The 17,157-nt window shown below is 53.0% G+C and overlaps 1 protein-coding gene across 8 annotated transcripts in view; it reads right to left on the bottom strand.

The window, feature by feature from the left end:
* Window positions 1-17,157, bottom strand: part of MAST3 (microtubule associated serine/threonine kinase 3) — a 55,968-nt gene that overhangs the window by 19,966 nt on the left and 18,845 nt on the right. For 4 of the 8 annotated variants that reach the window (XM_082206235.1, XM_082206239.1, XM_082206236.1 and 1 more), the window contains 8 exons: window positions 5,830-5,918; window positions 5,273-5,348; window positions 4,724-4,744; window positions 4,116-4,194; window positions 3,034-3,194; window positions 1,758-1,833; window positions 1,402-1,611; window positions 726-827 (listed from right to left, as the gene is read on the bottom strand). In XM_082206235.1, coding sequence (XP_082062361.1) covers window positions 726-827; window positions 1,402-1,611; window positions 1,758-1,833; window positions 3,034-3,194; window positions 4,116-4,194; window positions 4,724-4,744; window positions 5,273-5,348; window positions 5,830-5,918 — 814 coding nt within the window. The remainder of the gene's footprint in view (window positions 1-725; window positions 828-1,401; window positions 1,612-1,757; window positions 1,834-3,033; window positions 3,195-4,115; window positions 4,195-4,723; window positions 4,745-5,272; window positions 5,349-5,829; window positions 5,919-17,157) is intronic. The other 4 variants (XM_082206241.1, XM_082206237.1, XM_082206238.1 and 1 more) reach the window with 1 other exon arrangement.

Consider the following 17,157-nt stretch of genomic DNA (forward strand, 5'->3'; position numbering starts at 1 on the left):
GCCTGGACTACTGCCATGCGCTCTCCGTGGGGCTGCCTTTGAAGGTGACCCGGAAACTGCAACTAATCCAGAATGTGGCAGCCAGACTGGGGACTGGGAGTGGCTGCTGGGACCACATAACACTGGTTCTGAAAGACCTACATTGGCTCCCAGGACGTTTCCAGGCACAATTCAAAGTGTTGGTGCTGACCTTTCAAGCCCTAAATGGCCCAGTAGACCTGAAGGAGCGTCTCCGCCCCCATCGTTCAGCCTGGACACTGAGGTCCAGCTCTGAGGGCCTTCTAGCGGTTCCCTCATTGCAAGAGGAAAGATTACAGGGAACCAGGCAGAGGGCCTTCTCGGTGGTGGCGCCCGCCCTGTGGAACGCTCTCCCAGCAGATGTCAAAGAGAACAACAACTACCAGACTTTTAGACGACATTTGAAGGCAGTCCTCTTTAGGGAAGCTTTTAATGTTTGGTTTGATGTATTACAATATTTTAATATTTTTTTGGAAGCCGCCCAGTACAATAAGTAATTTCCAAACTCCAATCAATCAAACAACAGCAAACCACAGTGCACAACATAATACAATACAAAATCCGACGCGTTTTCCCCTCTGACCTCCCCCATCTATGCAAAATGCGCGCCACACGCAAGGGAGAAGCGAGGAGGAGGGAGGAGGAAAAAAAGCGCGAGCCCTTCGATGAACGGCCGGCCGGCCGCGGGTTCGAGCGACTCTCCTTACCAGGCACTCCAGGAGCCGAGCCGGACGGGAGATGATGATGAGGAATTTCCGGACCAGCTGTTCCACAAAGCGCAGCTCTTCGCTCTCGGAGCGCTCTTGGGCCTGGAGGAGGACCACAGGGAGAACCGGGACTCAGCAGCCGCCATTTTTAAAATCACATTCACCCCCCCCCCCAAAAAAACCCCACGGTTCCGTTTATTTTGGCCTCTCGCCGCTTTTAATTTTCCTGAGTCGATTTCCCAATAAACCTTGCCAAACTCTCGCTTTGTCCTGCTCCGTAATGAGTTATTCGTTTCATTCATTTATGCTGTTTCTACCCAAACTTTCCCCTCCAATGACTGGATCGTTATTATTATTATTATTAATAATAATAATAATAAATTTGCAGGCCGCCCTCGGGGCAGCTTGCAGTGTAGAAACCCAAGATTTTGGGGGTCCCTTCCAACTCTTCTAGGTTTCTTTTAATAATAATAATAATAATAATAATAATAATAAATTTTTATTTATACCGCGCCCTTCTCGGTTCAAAAACCAGGCTCACAACAAATTTTAAAACACTTAATTCTAAAAGCAGAATAAAAACATGAATAACAATCAAATTCGAAAATCAATTTTGGGGAAATAAGCAGGAGAGAGGTTGGGGCTGGGATGGATGACCTCTGAGGGTCCCACTCACGTCTCGGAGCATCTTCTCCAGCTTCTCCTGCAGCTCAGCGAAGTAGCGGGAGGTGACGAGGGCCCCCCGGGACTTGGAGAGGCAGTCGCGCGCCAGCTCGATGATCTGGTGGTGGATGAAGCCCAGGACGCCGTCGGAGAGCGGCAAAGTGTTGCTGGGCGATAAGTTGGCAATCGTCTCCGCCAGACGCTCCTCCATCTGCGCCGTGGCCTGGGGTGGGGCGGGGAGACAGGAGAAGGTGCGTGGGACACCCTCCAAAACAGAGGGGGGGGGACAGGAAGAGAGACCTACCCTACTTCCCCGGCCGAGACCCGAGTTCGAATCGCGCGGGATTACGGGACGGCGCTTTTACTGACCTTCGGAAACCGCTCCTTGTAGACGTGGTTCATCATCACGATCTCGTTGTCGAACGTCCCGCTCGTCCGGCCGGGGCTGCGGAGAAAGGGGGCTGAAAAATTGGCCAAACCCCCCCCCAACCACACCAGAAATCTCGGGCGCAAACTCTCCAGCCTTATCTTTCGCAAAATTCTTTTTTATTCCCTTTTCCAAATGAATTCAATGCAATTTATCGCAACCGGGTTTCCCTCCCCCTCGCATAGAACTGAACGTCATGAATAAAATCACCGTAATAAAATACTGTATTTTTCGCTCTATAAGACGCACCAGACCACAAGACGCACCTAGTTTTTGGAGGAGGAAAACAAGAAAAAATATATTCTGAATCTCAGAAGCCATAACAGCAAGAGGGATCGCTGTGTGGTGAAAGCAGCAATCCCTCTTGCTGTTCTGGCTTCTGGGATAGCTGCGCAGCCTGCATTCGCTCCATAAGACGCACACACATTCCCCCTTACATTTTAGGAGGGGAAAAGGGAGTCTTATAGAGCAAAAAATACGGTAATTAAGAATAACTTAATAACTCAGCATAGCTCAAAACTAGTAAGAAAACGCGCAAGTGAATTGCTTCCCATCGTTTTCGCCGCTGGCGCTTTCGCCGCAGAATGGCTTCGTGAGAAGCGGCTGGTAGACGGGAGCAAATGAAGGAAGAAGACACGGCACAAAAGGAAAAGGGACGCAGCTGGAGGAGGAAAAGCAGCCGCCGCTCGTTTTTAGCTACAGATCTGGGATAATTTCAGGAAGAGAACAGCAATGATGATGATGATGATAAAAGATGATAAAGTAACAAAGGGCTCAGACTCTTGCACGGGCTCTGAACTTGCGTCTCCTCCCCTATAGCCCTTCACCGCTCACTCCATTCCTATACACACACAAATTTATTAATTTTATAATAACCCCCCCAAAAAAATCAAATAATCACATTCAAAAATTTAAAGCATAAATCTTGATTGACTTCCCTCCCCTCCCCTTCCTGGTTCCATTATTTTACACTTAATTCACGCATGGCTTTAATCTCTTATATTCTCAACCTCGGCCCTCCAGATGTTTTGAGACTACAGTTCCCATCCTCCCCGACTGCTGGCCCTGCTAGCTAGGGATCATGGGAGTTGTAGGCCAAACGGGCCGAAGGTCGAGGAAGCCTGTTCTTAGCACCCAACGCTGCAAACCTTACACCGCTCACTCCATTCCGGCCGCCCCCCAAAAAATCGGAGCCCGCGGTTCGGAAGCGTCTCCTACCTGAGGCTCCGGGATCGGGGCCGGAAGTAGGGCGATCGGCGCCCGTCCTCGGCCGCCACGCTCTCGGTGCTGCGGAAATGTTTGGAGAGGAAATGGAGTTCGTCGGGAGTGGGCTGGTAAGGGAGTTGGTGGAGGCGCTCCTGCGAGGAGGAAGAGGAGGACTAAAGAGAGAGAGAGAGGAAGAGAGAGAAGGCCAAGCGTCAGGAGGAGGAGGCGGGCGAGGAGATCAGGGGCACCCTTGGGTGCTCAGCCACCCAGCACCCACACGGAAAATCTGAATGGCCGTCCTCGGGACGGAAGAGCGAGCGGAAAGACTGAGAACGGGGAGGGCAGAGGAAAAAACAGAAGCCGGGATGCGATCGGAGTTGCACAAAACAAGTGAAATACAGTGAAATGCAGTATCTTTTTATATGTGACGGCGGCAGCAAGAGTTTTGATCGCAGCAAAATGGAAGAGGAATGAAATCCCCTCTATACAAGATTGGATCCAAAAGCTGACAGAATATGCCAAATTAGATGGTTTATCAGAAAGAATAAAGAATAAATCAAAACAGGAATTTGTTTCAAAATGGGAGGTTTTCAAAGAACATCTGAAAAATAAATGTAGTAGACCTGCCTTTTCCACACCCTCCTCGCACTCTGCTCATGCCCCATTGCTCGCCTGGATGGAGAAGCGAGACAGCAGGCTGGCTGTGAAACGAGCCTGTCAACATTTGCACGCCCGTTTTTTGAAGTTTTTTGCCCTCGAAAGCTTTGCGGCCCCCGAAGTGAAATAACATTCCTGGCAGCAGCGAGAAAAGGCTCCCACTTTTTGACATTTGTTTTATTTCCTATTCTGTCCTCAGGGGTGTTTTATTGATTTAATACGCTGTAAACCGCTTTGAGGTTTCTTCTTAAAAATATAAAGCGGTATAGAAGTTAGAAAAGTAAATAAATAAACAGGGGTGCCTTCCAATTCCGCCGTTTTAGGTCTCGGCTGCGTGTCTAACCCCACCCAAAAAGCAAATGGGCACACGGATCCTGGCAGTGCTGTGGGCTGACACCTGCGGAACTCCCCGTTGCAGGAGGAAAAGACGCACTTACCGAGACGGTGGAGCTGGGGGTGTTGGTGCCATAGCCGGAGGAGGGCAAGGAGGCCAGAGACCACCTTCGGCCGTCAGCCCTGGAAAGAGAAGAAGGAGAGAAGTCGAGCGAGTGGTTTCAGTAAACCTTTTTCGTGCAACGAGAAGAGAAACCGATCCAAATAAAAGAAAAAGGGGGGGGGGAACAAAACTGGAAAACGAAAAAAGCAGAAGAAGCAAACAGAGAAAAATAAAGGACTTTTCTGCCTTTCTGTTACATAAAAGAAAGATTCGCTCAGCAACAACAATAATAATTTTATGATTTGCACCCCACCCATCGGATTGGGTTTCCCCAGCCACTCCGACCTAACTGATCTACTTGGTTAGGAAATCCCGAAATAGATCAATTCGTTTTCCCTTCTATGCAAAAAGCGCAAGAGGGGTTCTCTTGTTTTCAGTTTTTCTCTAATCCAGAGTATCCTCTCCAGTAACTCCTGCCGCCGTTCCTCCATGATTAAATGATAGGAACTCCTTCCACCTTTGAGGCGCGGGATCTATAAAGTTCCATTTCCGGAGTGGCTGGCGACGAAACCAAAAGGCGAATAAAGTGGTTTTGGAAGCGCCAATCACCTGTCGGTCCGAGGAGCATGGCTGGGCCAGGAATTGGTGGCGCGGCGTCCGGAAAAAGAGAAATTTGGGGAGAGGAAGACAGAGAGAAAGAGAGAGAGGGGCGGCCAAGAGGCAAAAGGTGAGACTTCAAAACGGAAGCAAGGTACCTTTCCTCCAAGACCCTCCCTCCCCAAATTCGGGATACGCCTTTGCATTTAGCACAAGGGATTTGCCGAGTCGCGAGGGACCCCCAAAGGCCATCCATCCCAACCCGGCGAAAGAACCTATGAAGGCAACGCCCGGAAAGTTTGGCATCTCCCCAAGTTTGGAATCTCCCAATGAGTGAAAAGAGTGGCAGAAAGGGGAAAGGGGGGGGGAGAGAGCAAAGGCGCTGCTCGGGGAAGGATGGTTCAGTGGTTAGACCCCCAGGCTCAGGCTCCGGGTGGGACTGGGGAAAGGCTCCCCCCTCCCCGGCCGGGTTTCCCTCCTTCCCAAACCCAGTTGTTCCGCCGCCTGCCGCCCTGCAGACTCGCTTCGGCCCATGCCACCCCTGGCGGGCGGAACTCCTACCTGCGGGCAAAGGGGAAGCTGGCCGACGTGCCGGAGGAGAAGTTCCGGGGGCTGTCGAGGGGGCTGCTGCTGCTGGCTGCAGAGAGGGGGGGGAAACAAACCGTCCTTAGCTGCGCTTGCTCGGGGTTGGGATAGATGACCAGGGGGGTTCCCTTCCAGCTCTAAAACTCCTCATAAGGTGGTAGAGGCTCCTGGGCGTTTTAAGCAGAGGCCTGCTCTCGGGAATCTATTTTTCTGCCATTTTTTAATTTATACTTTCCAGATTTATACATAAAATCGGGACGTCCTATTCCACACCCTTAAACATTTCTCTCCGGTTTTCTTTGTGAGAGATGCATTGTGCTTCTTTTGCTCTTGTTTAAAACTTTCGCTGCGTTTTGATTTTCAATCAAGAAAGATTAATTTTTTAAAAAATGATGTGTGAAGCAAAATGCAATTAAATTCGGCGCTCCTGCGACAGGGAGAATGTTGCTGATGGATTGGATTAAGAAACAGGATATTTTGGGGGTGGGCTAGGAGGAGCCCTAGGGTGCCCCCGCTTTCTGCACCCAGCTTACCTGTCGTCACCGAAAGCGGGGAGAGGGGGCGGGAGAGGGTGGGCGATGGAGTCCCCACCACCAAACTCTTCCGGTTGCTCCGTCGGCAGCTGGAAGCAAAGACAGACGTGCGAGGGTTAATTGCAAGGGTTATTTCAGGGGGAGACCCCACCCCCAGAGAGGCAGCTGTCAGCACCCTTCACAGATATAATAATAATAATAATAATAATAATAATAATAATAATAATGGAACCTCCAGCTGCACAGGCAGTCTACTCGGATTCCTAGCCTTCGGCCGGAATTTGTAAATTTCAAACCTCTATTCCATTGCCCGTAAGTCGCAGCAAACTTCCAATATAAAATCACAAGTTAACATTTTAATCATTATTCAAAAGGGCGTTTTATTTGAAGCTGTCAAGCACATCTGTGTCCAAGCCACATAAAATAATTAAAGCAACTGGCAATTAATTAAATGTATGAACCGCCCTATGCCTGTAAGTCCCGGGGTCTTCCACACCCGAGAACATCTGTGTCCGAGATAATGAAAATAATCAAAACAGCGGGCAGTGCTAACGTCTGCAAACTCATGGAAAAATACACTCCCCGACTAAAGACCCTGCCCGCAAATATAAAAATCAAAATTAACACCTAATGTTGAAAAGCAATTCATGACGGCAGCTTTCAACAGTCCAACAGTGGAAGCCTGGAGCTGCGACTGAGATTAGAATTGATGTCTCCCTGCTCAGAATTACATTGCCTGCAAATAATTCTGTGGGGGTTTTTTATATACAGTGGTACCTTGGTTCCCAAATGCCTTGGTTCTCAAACGCCAAAAACCGGGTTCCGGTTTCTGAACGTTTTTTGGAAGCTGAACATCTGACACGGCTGTCGGCTATCGTTTCCGGGGCGCCTGCACCAATCAGAAGCCGTGCCTTCATCTCCGAACATTTCGGAAGTCAAACGGACTACACTGGTACCTTGAGTTACATACGCTTCAGGGTACAGACTCCGCTAACCCAGAAATAGTGCTTCAGGTTAAGAACTTTGCTTCAGGATGAGAACAGAAATTGTGCTCCGGCGGTGCAGTGGCAGCAGGAGGCCCCATTAGCTAAAGTGGTGCTTCAGGTTAAGAATAGTTTCAGGTTAAGTACGGACCTCCGGAACAAATTAAGTACTTAACCTGAGGTACCAGTGTAAAAAGGTAAAGGGACCCCTGACCATTAGGTCCAGACTCTGGGGTTGTGGCGCTCATCTCGCTTTACTGGCTAAGGGAGCCGGCGTACAGCTTCCGGGTCATGTGGCCAGCAGGACTAAGCCGCTTCTGGCAAACCAGAGCAGCGCACGGAAACGCCGTTTACCTTCCCGCCGGAGTGGTACCTGTTTATCTACTTGCACTTCGTGCTTTCGAACTGCTAGGTTGGCAGGAGCAGGGACCGAGCAACAGGAGCTCACCCCGTCATTGCGGGGATTCGAACCGCCGACCTTCTGATTGGCAAGTCCTAGGCTCTGTGGTTTAACCCACAGCTAGACTAGAACAGAACAAACGGAACAGAACCCCGACACCCTAACTTTTTGCAAAGTGCCTGTCTCTGGCGCAATGCCCGGTTACATCACAGGGGGCTGAGGGCACCCCAGGGCAAGCAGAGCCGGCCGTTGTCCGGTTATGTAACTGACGGCAGGGAGAAGGGAAGGGGGAAGTCGGGTGCACAGGAAACCGACGGGACGCAGGGGCTCCCTGCAGGTTCCAGGCCTTGCCAGAATTGGCACCCAAGCCCCATTTTGCACCCAAAGCGGTCGCCCCCCGGCCCCTTTTCATTTTAATAGCAAAGAATTGGAAAGGTGATAACATGCCCACCGAAAGGCGAAAATGACAGGATATTTACAACTCGCAAGGATGACAGGGAGAAGATGAGCGACGTTCAGTCAATAAAGAAAGGGCAGTATTTAAGGAATATATTAAAAACTATGTGCGATAGGATCCGTCTCCTGGCAGACCTAGAATGAATCTTGAAAGACAGAGAAAGCATACAATAAAATCTTCTTCGTCATAAACGGGAAAGGAAGACGACGACAAATTGGGTACAGGTCAGCAAAATGTTAAACGACTCAATGAGGAGACCCAGAAGTTGGAGTTTGTGGTGTAACTATGTTGAATAATAATAACAATAGTAATAATAATAATAATTTATTATTTATACCTTGCCCATCTGGCTGGGTTTCCAGTTTGTTGAAGTGTGTGTAGTGTGTATTGTATGCTAAATGTTATATGTAAACTGAAGTTAATTGATGTGCAATAAATATTATTTTAATTTATATAAACTCTAACCCGATGGCTGCCGTTAATTTGATTCTGAATTGATTCTAGAATGGATTTTAATTACTTGACGCTGTGATTTTATGTACGCTGTGCTATTTTTACCTGTTGTTAGCCGCTCTGAGCCCGGCTTTGGCCGGGGAGGGCGGGATACAAATAAAAAATTATTATTATTATAAAGAGAAACGCGCGCTCTAACGACTGAGCCACGCAGCCCCTTCCCGACATTTGGAGGAAGGCGAAGAGAGGGAAGATCAAATCGGCTCCGTTGCACAGAGCACAGCAGCTGCCAGGGCCTTTTTTCGCCAGCCACGCAAACAGGAAACGGAGGCTCTTCCTCTGCGGATCTTGGCCTCTCTCACACACAAGCGGATCCCAGTTGCTTCGGGTGCAAAAGCAGTAGTGGTGCCCTGCCGTTGCCAAACGCACAGGCCGCCCCGCGCTTCTGCTCTCGAGGGTTGCCAACGTACCGAACCCAGGTTTCCAAACGCAAAGCACGGTTTTGCTATCTCGCACCCCAAGCCCTGCTCCTCGATCGCGTTCATCAGCCGAGGAAATTAAGGGCGTTGGTTCTGCGCCTCCTCGTTCTTAATCCGCACAACCGTCCTGCCAGGCAGGCCAGGCTGAGAAGAGGCAGCGGTTGGCTTCCGAGGGCCGTGGGGGGATTTGAACTTGGCTCTTTCCCAGTTCAAAAAAGGATCACTGCCTCCGAGCTTGGAGAGCTAGCAGCCCCCGAGAGCAGCCCCCTCCTCGCTCCCAACCGCGGGATTTGCCGATTAATCGATCGCCAATTTATTCCCTTTCGGTTCCATTTACAGACAGCCTCAATTTCCCAACAGAGGAATAAAAAAAACAAGCGATGCATCGCTCCGCTTGTTCAAAACGAGAGTAGTGATTTCCAAAACAAACACTTCCCTATAGAACTAAGACCAACCTCACACCTCAAAGCCAACGTTGAGCTGCGCCTTTCAAGGAAAAGAACCCCGGGAATTGTAGTTTATCCCTCGCGCCGCTACAGTTCCCAGCACCCTGAAACTAAAGTTCCCAGGACTTTCTTTTCGTTGGAAGCCGAGTGCTTTAAAAGTATGTTGTGTATGGAGGGGAGGAGAGTTTGGCAGTTTAAATTTCTCACAGAGGGGAGTGTAAAAGAAAGAACGAATTAAGGGGCAGAGGCCCGACTGCAGAGAGGAACAGCCACCTCTTCCGCTCGTGGCGCGGAGACGCTTCGCTTGCGAAAGGATCCGCCGCCGATTCAAAACCAAAAAGGAAGTTCCCAATCGCTGCAAAACAGAGCCAGACAAGGCTTCCGAGACTCAGGCCCAAAAGCCTTTGGTTTAACTTATTTTAAAATAATACGACCCGGATCCTAGAACCTTTGACCCAGGTGTAAGTCCCAAAAGAATGCCGCTGGGCTTACTTTGGAGGGGAGATGTTTGGGGCAGAGGCTGAACTCAGAGGTGGAAGCAGCAGCCCCAAAGCCCCAAGGGGGACACCAGCAAATTTTTAGGACGCAGCGAGTTTTCTATATGGCAGAGATGGGAAGAGAACAATTCAAAGGGTTGGTGCTGACCTTGAAAGCCCTAAACGGCCCAGTAGACCTGAAGGAACGTCTCCACCCCAGACACCGGGGTCCATTTCCAGAAGGCCTTCTGGAGATTCCCTCCCTGCGAGAAGTGAGGCTGCAGGGAACCAGGCAGAGGGCCTTCTCGGTGGTGGCGCCCGCCCTGTGGAACTCCCTCCCACCAGATGTCAAGGAGATAAAGAACTATAAACCAGAACGGAACGCCTCCTTGCCATTTGTGGGCCGGATTTGTGGGTCGCTATTTTTCAGTACTGTCAGAGCTGCTACCAGGTCCCAGCTCACATAGGACCACGCCACACAGCGTCCACTTTAAAAGAGTCTTTATTGAGTTACAGGTTTCATTTCCGAACTGCAGCGTGCAGCTCTACACCTTCGGCCCTAGGTCGGCGAAGACCCATCTGAGTCCCCGCCTCTTGCACACCAGCTTAATACCCTAGCCTTGCTCCACCTCCTTCGCCTCTCCCTACGTCTCTGGGTCCTTCTGCCCCCCTGGGACTCCTCCCTTCTACTCTCCTCTGACGCTGACCCCCCTGATCCTTCCGCTTCCTTTCGGCGGGCTTTGGGACCTGGCTCACTCTCCGGGCTGCTTACTGCTCCAGCTTCCGCTGCATTTGAACTTGGCGCGCGCGCCCAACTCTCTACTTTCCTCTTGACCGTTGCCTCGCTCTCTGAGGAGGGCGTGACCACCCCTGACTCGTGCCCTCCCTCCTGCTGACGGCCTCCGGAACCCAATGCCTGGCTGCCTTCCTCCCTGCTGCTCTCAGTCTTGAGCGTGGGTCCCGACTTCCAGCTGCTGCTCTCTGAATCTCCTCTGTTCCCTTCCTCCTGGGGTGTCCCCCCGGATCCCCCCCTTGCTCTGCTCACTGGGGCTCCCTTTTGGGAGTCCTCTGACTCACTGCTTAGGCTTGGAGATCTCGGTTCGTCATCATCACTCATTCTCCCTTCGGCTTCCTCCCCCTCGCTCTCTGTTTCCACCCTTCTCTGCGTCTCTGCTTCTGAACCCCTGACATCCATCCCCCCCTCGAAGCCCCCCCTTCCCCCCTCCCCGCTGTCAGGTGTGGGTGCTGGGCGCTCCATCATCATGGGAGGGAATGCTGGATACAGGTCGCTCCCCGTGGGTGGCCGCCAACTGAAGACCTCCGAGTCTTCCCCCTCGCGGTCGTCGACGTTGACTTGTTGCTCTTCCATCTCTGTACCGCCGTGCTCGAACCCGAGGTCCTCCCCGAACACGTCCATGTCAGTCTCTGCGTCGGTCGCTCGACCTGGCCTCTCCAGCCACTTCCTGCGCCATTGCTCCTCTGGTCGATCGTCCCACCAATACGAGTTGCCTGATGCCGAACCTGCCGGTGAACCTTCTGGGGAACGGGTGCTCCGTGCGGGTTCCCCTTCTGAGTCGAATCCATGGAACGTGCTGGAAGAAAGTGTGGGTGTGAACAACCAGTCGTCGAAGAAGCTCGCTGGCATGGGTTTGTGTGGGAAGAGGGCATGAAACTCGTCCTTGAGCAGGGGTTCCTCCAAAGCGTAGTCTGGTACCCAGCTATTGGCGCTGGCCCGGGTGCCCTCTCTGGCTAAGAGGTATTCGACTCCCTCTTCCCCCCATCTGGAGTCCAAAATCTCCGTGACCTCGTTGATGTGGTCCTGGTGCTTCACCTCCCGCGTCTCCGTCCGTTCCCGGAGCGGACTTGGCGCCGTCCCTGGCTCCTGGAACCTGTGAGGTGCCTTGTAGGGAGTGAGCACCGACCTGTGGAACACCGGATGCATTCTGGAACCCTCCGGCAGCGCCAGTCGGAAGGCTACCGGGTTGATCTGCGCTTCGACTTGGTACGGACCGATCTGCTTGTGCCCCAACTTCTTCTTGGCAAGTGACCTGGTCGGCACTGCGTGGGCTGCCAACCAGACCCAGTCTCCCACTTGGATCACTTCGCCAACCCGCCTGTGCTTGTCAGCTTGCACCTTGTAGGCGTGCTTAGCTAGCTCCAGCTGCCGTCTGAGTTGATCGTGGACCGCCTGCAGCTCTGACGCGAACGCGTCCGCCGTCTGTGGTTCTCCTTCCCCCACTCTCTCCAGTCCCGGGAAGGTTCTGGGATTCCTCCCATTGTTGGCAAAGAACGGCGTCACTCCTGTGGACACGTGCTTCGTGTTGTTGTAAGCGAACTCGGCTAGCGGCAGGTAATCCACCCACGTCGCAGGCTGTTGATTGGCATAGCATCTCAGGTACTGCTGCATGATGGCATTGACCCTCTCTGCTTGCCCGTTGGTCTGCGGGTGTCTTGCTGATGCCAGATTGACCTTGACATTTAGAAAACCCATCAGCTTCTGCCAGAAAGACGAGATGAACTGGCGTCCGCGGTCGGACAGGATAGACCGTGGCAGGCCATGCACTTTGAACACGTGATCTATGAACAGTTTGGCTGTTTGTTCCGCCGTGGCCACCTTCGCACACGGAATGAAATGTGCCATCTTGGTGAACAAGTCCACCACCACTAGCACAGCTGTCTTGCCTCTCGAGCTGGGTAAATCCGTCACAAAGTCCAGGGCCACCCTCTCCCACGGTTCAAACGGTGTTTGCAGCGGTTCTAACAGTCCCGCCGGTGGTCTGTGTACCGGCTTGGCCCTCTGGCAGGTGTCGCACCTCGCGACGTAGTCCGCGACCTCTCCTCTCAGCCTGGGCCACCAGAAGTCTCTCGCGACTAATTCCATCGTTTTCTCTGTGCCAAAGTGACCGGCCGTGGGTGCGTCGTGCAACTGTTGCAGTACCTTGGCGCGAAGGTCGTCTCCTGGTACATAGACAGCCCCTTTGCGTAGGAGCAAGCCGTCCCGCACCTGGAACTCGTCCGTGGTAGCCGTGCCTCTGAGCAGTTCCGCCATCTTGTCTTGCGCGAATGAGTCGTCCCGCAATGCACGTCGCACCGCATCCAGGTCTACTGTAGCTGAGGCACACGCCCACGCCGTCGGTGCGAAGATGTGCATGGCCGCCGCTGGCGTCACCTCTTCTAGGTATTGCGGTTTTCGGGACAGTGCATCCGCCATGATGTTGGTGTCGCCTGGGACGTACTCTATTCGGAAATTGAAGTCAGCAAAGAACTCCGCCCAACGTATCTGCCTCTGGTTCAGGAACTGAGCCGTGCGCCAGTGCTCCAGATTCTTGTGGTCCGTGCAGACCTGCACCGTGTGCTTGGCGCCGATTAGGAAGTGCCTCCACGCCTTGAAAGCTGCATGAATGGCCAGCAACTCCCTGTCCCAGATGGTGTAGTTCTGCTCCGACTTGCTGAGCTTTCTGGAGTAGAACGCTCCCGGCCGCCACACCCCCTGCGGGTCTCGCTGCAGCAGGACAGCTCCCACGGCTCTGTCTGACGCGTCTGTCTCTACCCTCAACGGTTTACTGGGGTCGATATGCAGCAGTTGCTTCTCCGATGCGAAGAGATGCTTGAGCGCTTGAAAGGACTGTTCCGCCTGCTCCGTCCAGATGAATTTCTTTTTTTTGGAGCTGAGCGTGTCCGTAATTGCTGCCGTCTGCATCGCGAACCCCTTGATAAACTTGCGATAGAAGTTGGCGAAGCCGACAAACCGCTGGACCTCCTTCCGGTTGCGCGGGCTCTTCCAATCCAATACCGCACGAACCTTGGTGCTGTCCATGGCTATCCCCTTGTCCGACAACTTGTATCCCAGGAAATCCACCTCCGTCGTGTCGAACTGGCACTTCTCCAGCTTGGCGTACAGTCTATGTTGTTGCAACCTGCTGAGCACCTCCCTCACGTCTCGGTCGTGAGCTTGCTGCGAGTCAGAGAAAATCAGGATGTCATCCAGGAAGCAGACGCATGTCTTGTAGAGGAGTCCCTCCAACACGTGATGCATAAAAGCTTGAAAACAGTGAGAGCCATTTTGTAATCCAAAGGGCATAACTCTGTATTCGTAGGTGCCCAGCGGTGTGAACATGGCCGTCTTCCACTCATCGCCCTCCCGCATGCGGATGAGATTGTACGCCCCTCGCAGGTCCAACTTGGTGAACACGCGTCCCTTGCGCACCGTCGCGAGGAGGTCGTCAATCCTGGGCATGGGGTAATCAGACGGTTTGGTCATCTGGTTCAAAAGGCGGTAGTCCACAACTAGTCTTTTTTGGGGCGTGTCTTTCTTTTTCACGAAGAAAACGGGACTGCCCCCCACTGCCTTGGACTCTCTGATGAAGCCACGCTCCAGATTATGCTCGATGAACTGTTTGAGTTCCTGCATTTCATCTTCAGACATGGAGTATAGCCGCCCCTTCGGCAGCGTCGCCCCCGGTAGGAGGTCAATCTTGCAGTCATATGGCCGGTGAGGGGGTAGCTTGTCCGCCTCCTTCTCGCAGAAGACCTCCAAAAAGCTCGCGTATTTGTGGGGGACCGCTTGCAACGTTCCCAACTGCAGTTGTGATTCCTCCTCCTCTCCCTCCCGTCGGGGCAGGATGCAGTGTTCTGCGCAATAAGAGGAGCCGAAGATCAGTTGTCTCTGGTACCAAGCCAGTGTCGGACTGTGCCTGTCCAGCCAACTCATGCCCAACACAATGGGCGTGTCCGACAGTTGGGTGACATTAAAACTGATGACTTCCCTGTGGTTGCCAAGGCGCATCACCATCGGTGGCGTCTGCTTCACCACCTGCCCCCCTAGCAACTCTCTGCCATCCACTGTGACGACTTGCAGGGGCAGAGTGGCAGGCAATAGCTGTATAGCGTGCTGCTCCACAAAGCTCTGCGCTATAAAGTCTGCGTTGCTTCCAGAATCCACAGAAAGCGGCACTTCGATAGTGACGCCGTCGGGTAGCTGGAGAGATGCTGTGAGCTGCACTACTGGTTTGGGTGGGAGGGGATCCGTGGGTTGCAATATCGCTGGGGACTGCTTCACAGATGCGTCTGGCTGGGCCCCAGTGCCTCCGTCTCCAGCCAGACATCGTCGTTTCCCTGCTGTGGTTCTCCTTGCTGCGTTGCTGCAGTCACCATTGCTGAGGCTGCAGTGTGCTTGTGGAGCCTCCGGGGACACTCCTTCGCCAAATGGCCTGGATCCTCGCAGATGTAACACTTCCTGTTCCCTCTAGGAGGCTTCGCTTTCACTGCTGCCGGTGCTAGGGCTCTGGCTGCTGACTGAGCCCTTGCACCTCCAACCTCCATCGGTTCCCCTCCCCCTCCTGGCGGAGGTGTGGATTGCGCACGCGCTGCTTCCCTCGGAACGAAAGAGAAACTTCTCGCTGCTTCGCGCCCTCCACGTCCTTCATCTCTGCACCATGGACGTTCTTCCAGCCTCACCCCCACAGTCAGCGCCCTTTGGACCACCTCCTGCGTGCTTCGGGGCCTCTCCCCCCTTGCAATTTCATCCTTAACCGCAGAACTTAGACCCTCCCAGAAGAGGTCTCTGACAGGGGGCGAATCCCGATCCCATTCTAAAGCACTGACCAGCGCAAAAAATCGGGCGTGATACTGCCGGACGCTCGCCCTCCCTTGTTTTAGTCCATGAATCTCCCGTCTGGCAAGATCCACATCAATAGTAGACAAAAAACACGCATCCATCGCTTTGATAAAGGCATCTGCATTCTGAAGCGCCGGATCTTTATCCCTCCACAAATTGCGCAGCCAGGCTTTGGCATCCCCATGCAAATGGGACAATATGAACCCCACCTTCTCTTCCTCATCTCTAAAGTCTTTTGCCAGCAGTTGCAGTGCGCACATTACGTCTGCTCTAAAATTAGGGTACTGTTGCAAAGTCCCATCGAAGTGAACCACAAGCCCTCCTGCTCTCCGTGCCAATCCCACGCCCTCCGGTCTGGGTCCCGGTTGCCCTTGCTTAACAAGCATTTCAAACCTGGCGTGTAGGTCTCTGTAGGCGGCTGTAGTCTCCTCCTCCCGTTTCTTGGAAGCCAATACCTCTGAGGACAACTGGGTCACTGCCTCTTGCAGCGCGGAGATCCTCTGTTCTTCCGTCATCTTGCTAACCTTTGTGAGCTTGCTTACAGACACCCCTCTTCCTCCCCTAGCGGCTTCTGCTCCCGCTGCGAGGTTTCAGGTTTCTGAAGCCTTGATGAGATGGGTCTTACTGTCAGAGCTGCTACCAGGTCCCAGCTCACATAGGACCACGCCACACAGCGTCCACTTTAAAAGAGTCTTTATTGAGTTACAGGTTTCATTTCCGAACTGCAGCGTGCAGCTCTACACCTTCGGCCCTAGGTCGGCGAAGACCCATCTGAGTCCCCGCCTCTTGCACACCAGCTTAATACCCTAGCCTTGCTCCACCTCCTTCGCCTCTCCCTACGTCTCTGGGTCCTTCTGCCCCCCTGGGACTCCTCCCTTCTACTCTCCTCTGACGCTGACCCCCCTGATCCTTCCGCTTCCTTTCGGCGGGCTTTGGGACCTGGCTCACTCTCCGGGCTGCTTACTGCTCCAGCTTCCGCTGCATTTGAACTTGGCGCGCGCGCCCAACTCTCTACTTTCCTCTTGACCGTTGCCTCGCTCTCTGAGGAGGGCGTGACCACCCCTGACTCGTGCCCTCCCTCCTGCTGACGGCCTCCGGAACCCGATGCCTGGCTGCCTTCCTCCCTGCTGCTCTCAGTCTTGAGCGTGGGTCCCGACTTCCAGCTGCTGCTCTCTGAATCTCCTCTGTTCCCTTCCTCCTGGGGTGTCCCCCCGGATCCCCCCCTTGCTCTGCTCACTGGGGCTCCCTTTTGGGAGTCCTCTGACTCACTGCTTAGGCTTGGAGATCTCGGTTCGTCATCATCACTCATTCTCCCTTCGGCTTCCTCCCCCTCGCTCTCTGTTTCCACCCTTCTCTGCGTCTCTGCTTCTGAACCCCTGACAAGTACGGTTCCTGAAATCCATTCCGACGGCGCGGATAAAACAGAAGGGATGGAATTCTATAGGACAGGGAGGTGCGAAAATGGTCCAGATCCAAGGACCCCCAAAATGGCAGAGATTTCAGGCCACCCGGGCATCTTCACTCAGTTGCAAGGGGCTAGCAGCCAGGTGCAAAATGCGCCCGGCGAATTTCGAACACTGATCTACGTCCGAAAGGGTTGGTAGCTCCATGCGGCAAGTGTGACCCCTTCCCTCTCCACAAAGCGAAGGTAAGGAGAGTCCCACAGGAGCTGGATCAGGGCATCTAGTCCTGACTCCTGTCCTCACACTGTCCGCTAAGATGCCCCCAAACGGAAGCCCGAAACCTGGACCTTAGCGCATCATCGTTCAGAGGCATTTCCTGCCTTTAGCAGCGACAACAGAGCCATTGGCCAGTAGCCACAGATCCTCCCTGGATTTGTATAATCTCCTTTCTAGAGTCACCCAAGTTGATGCCCATTGCTAAATCTCGCCCCGTAGTGGAGCTGTTCACGGTGCGAATAGCCTCCTTTTTTCCTCTTCTTCTTTTCGAAATGATTTTTACTGGTTTTACAAAACAAACCGCACACATTGAACACAATTAGATTTCGAAACAGAAC

Source organism: Podarcis vaucheri, assembly GCF_965113315.1.
Source record: "Podarcis vaucheri genome assembly, chromosome: 18".
NCBI classification, from domain to species: Eukaryota; Metazoa; Chordata; class Lepidosauria; order Squamata; family Lacertidae; genus Podarcis; species Podarcis vaucheri.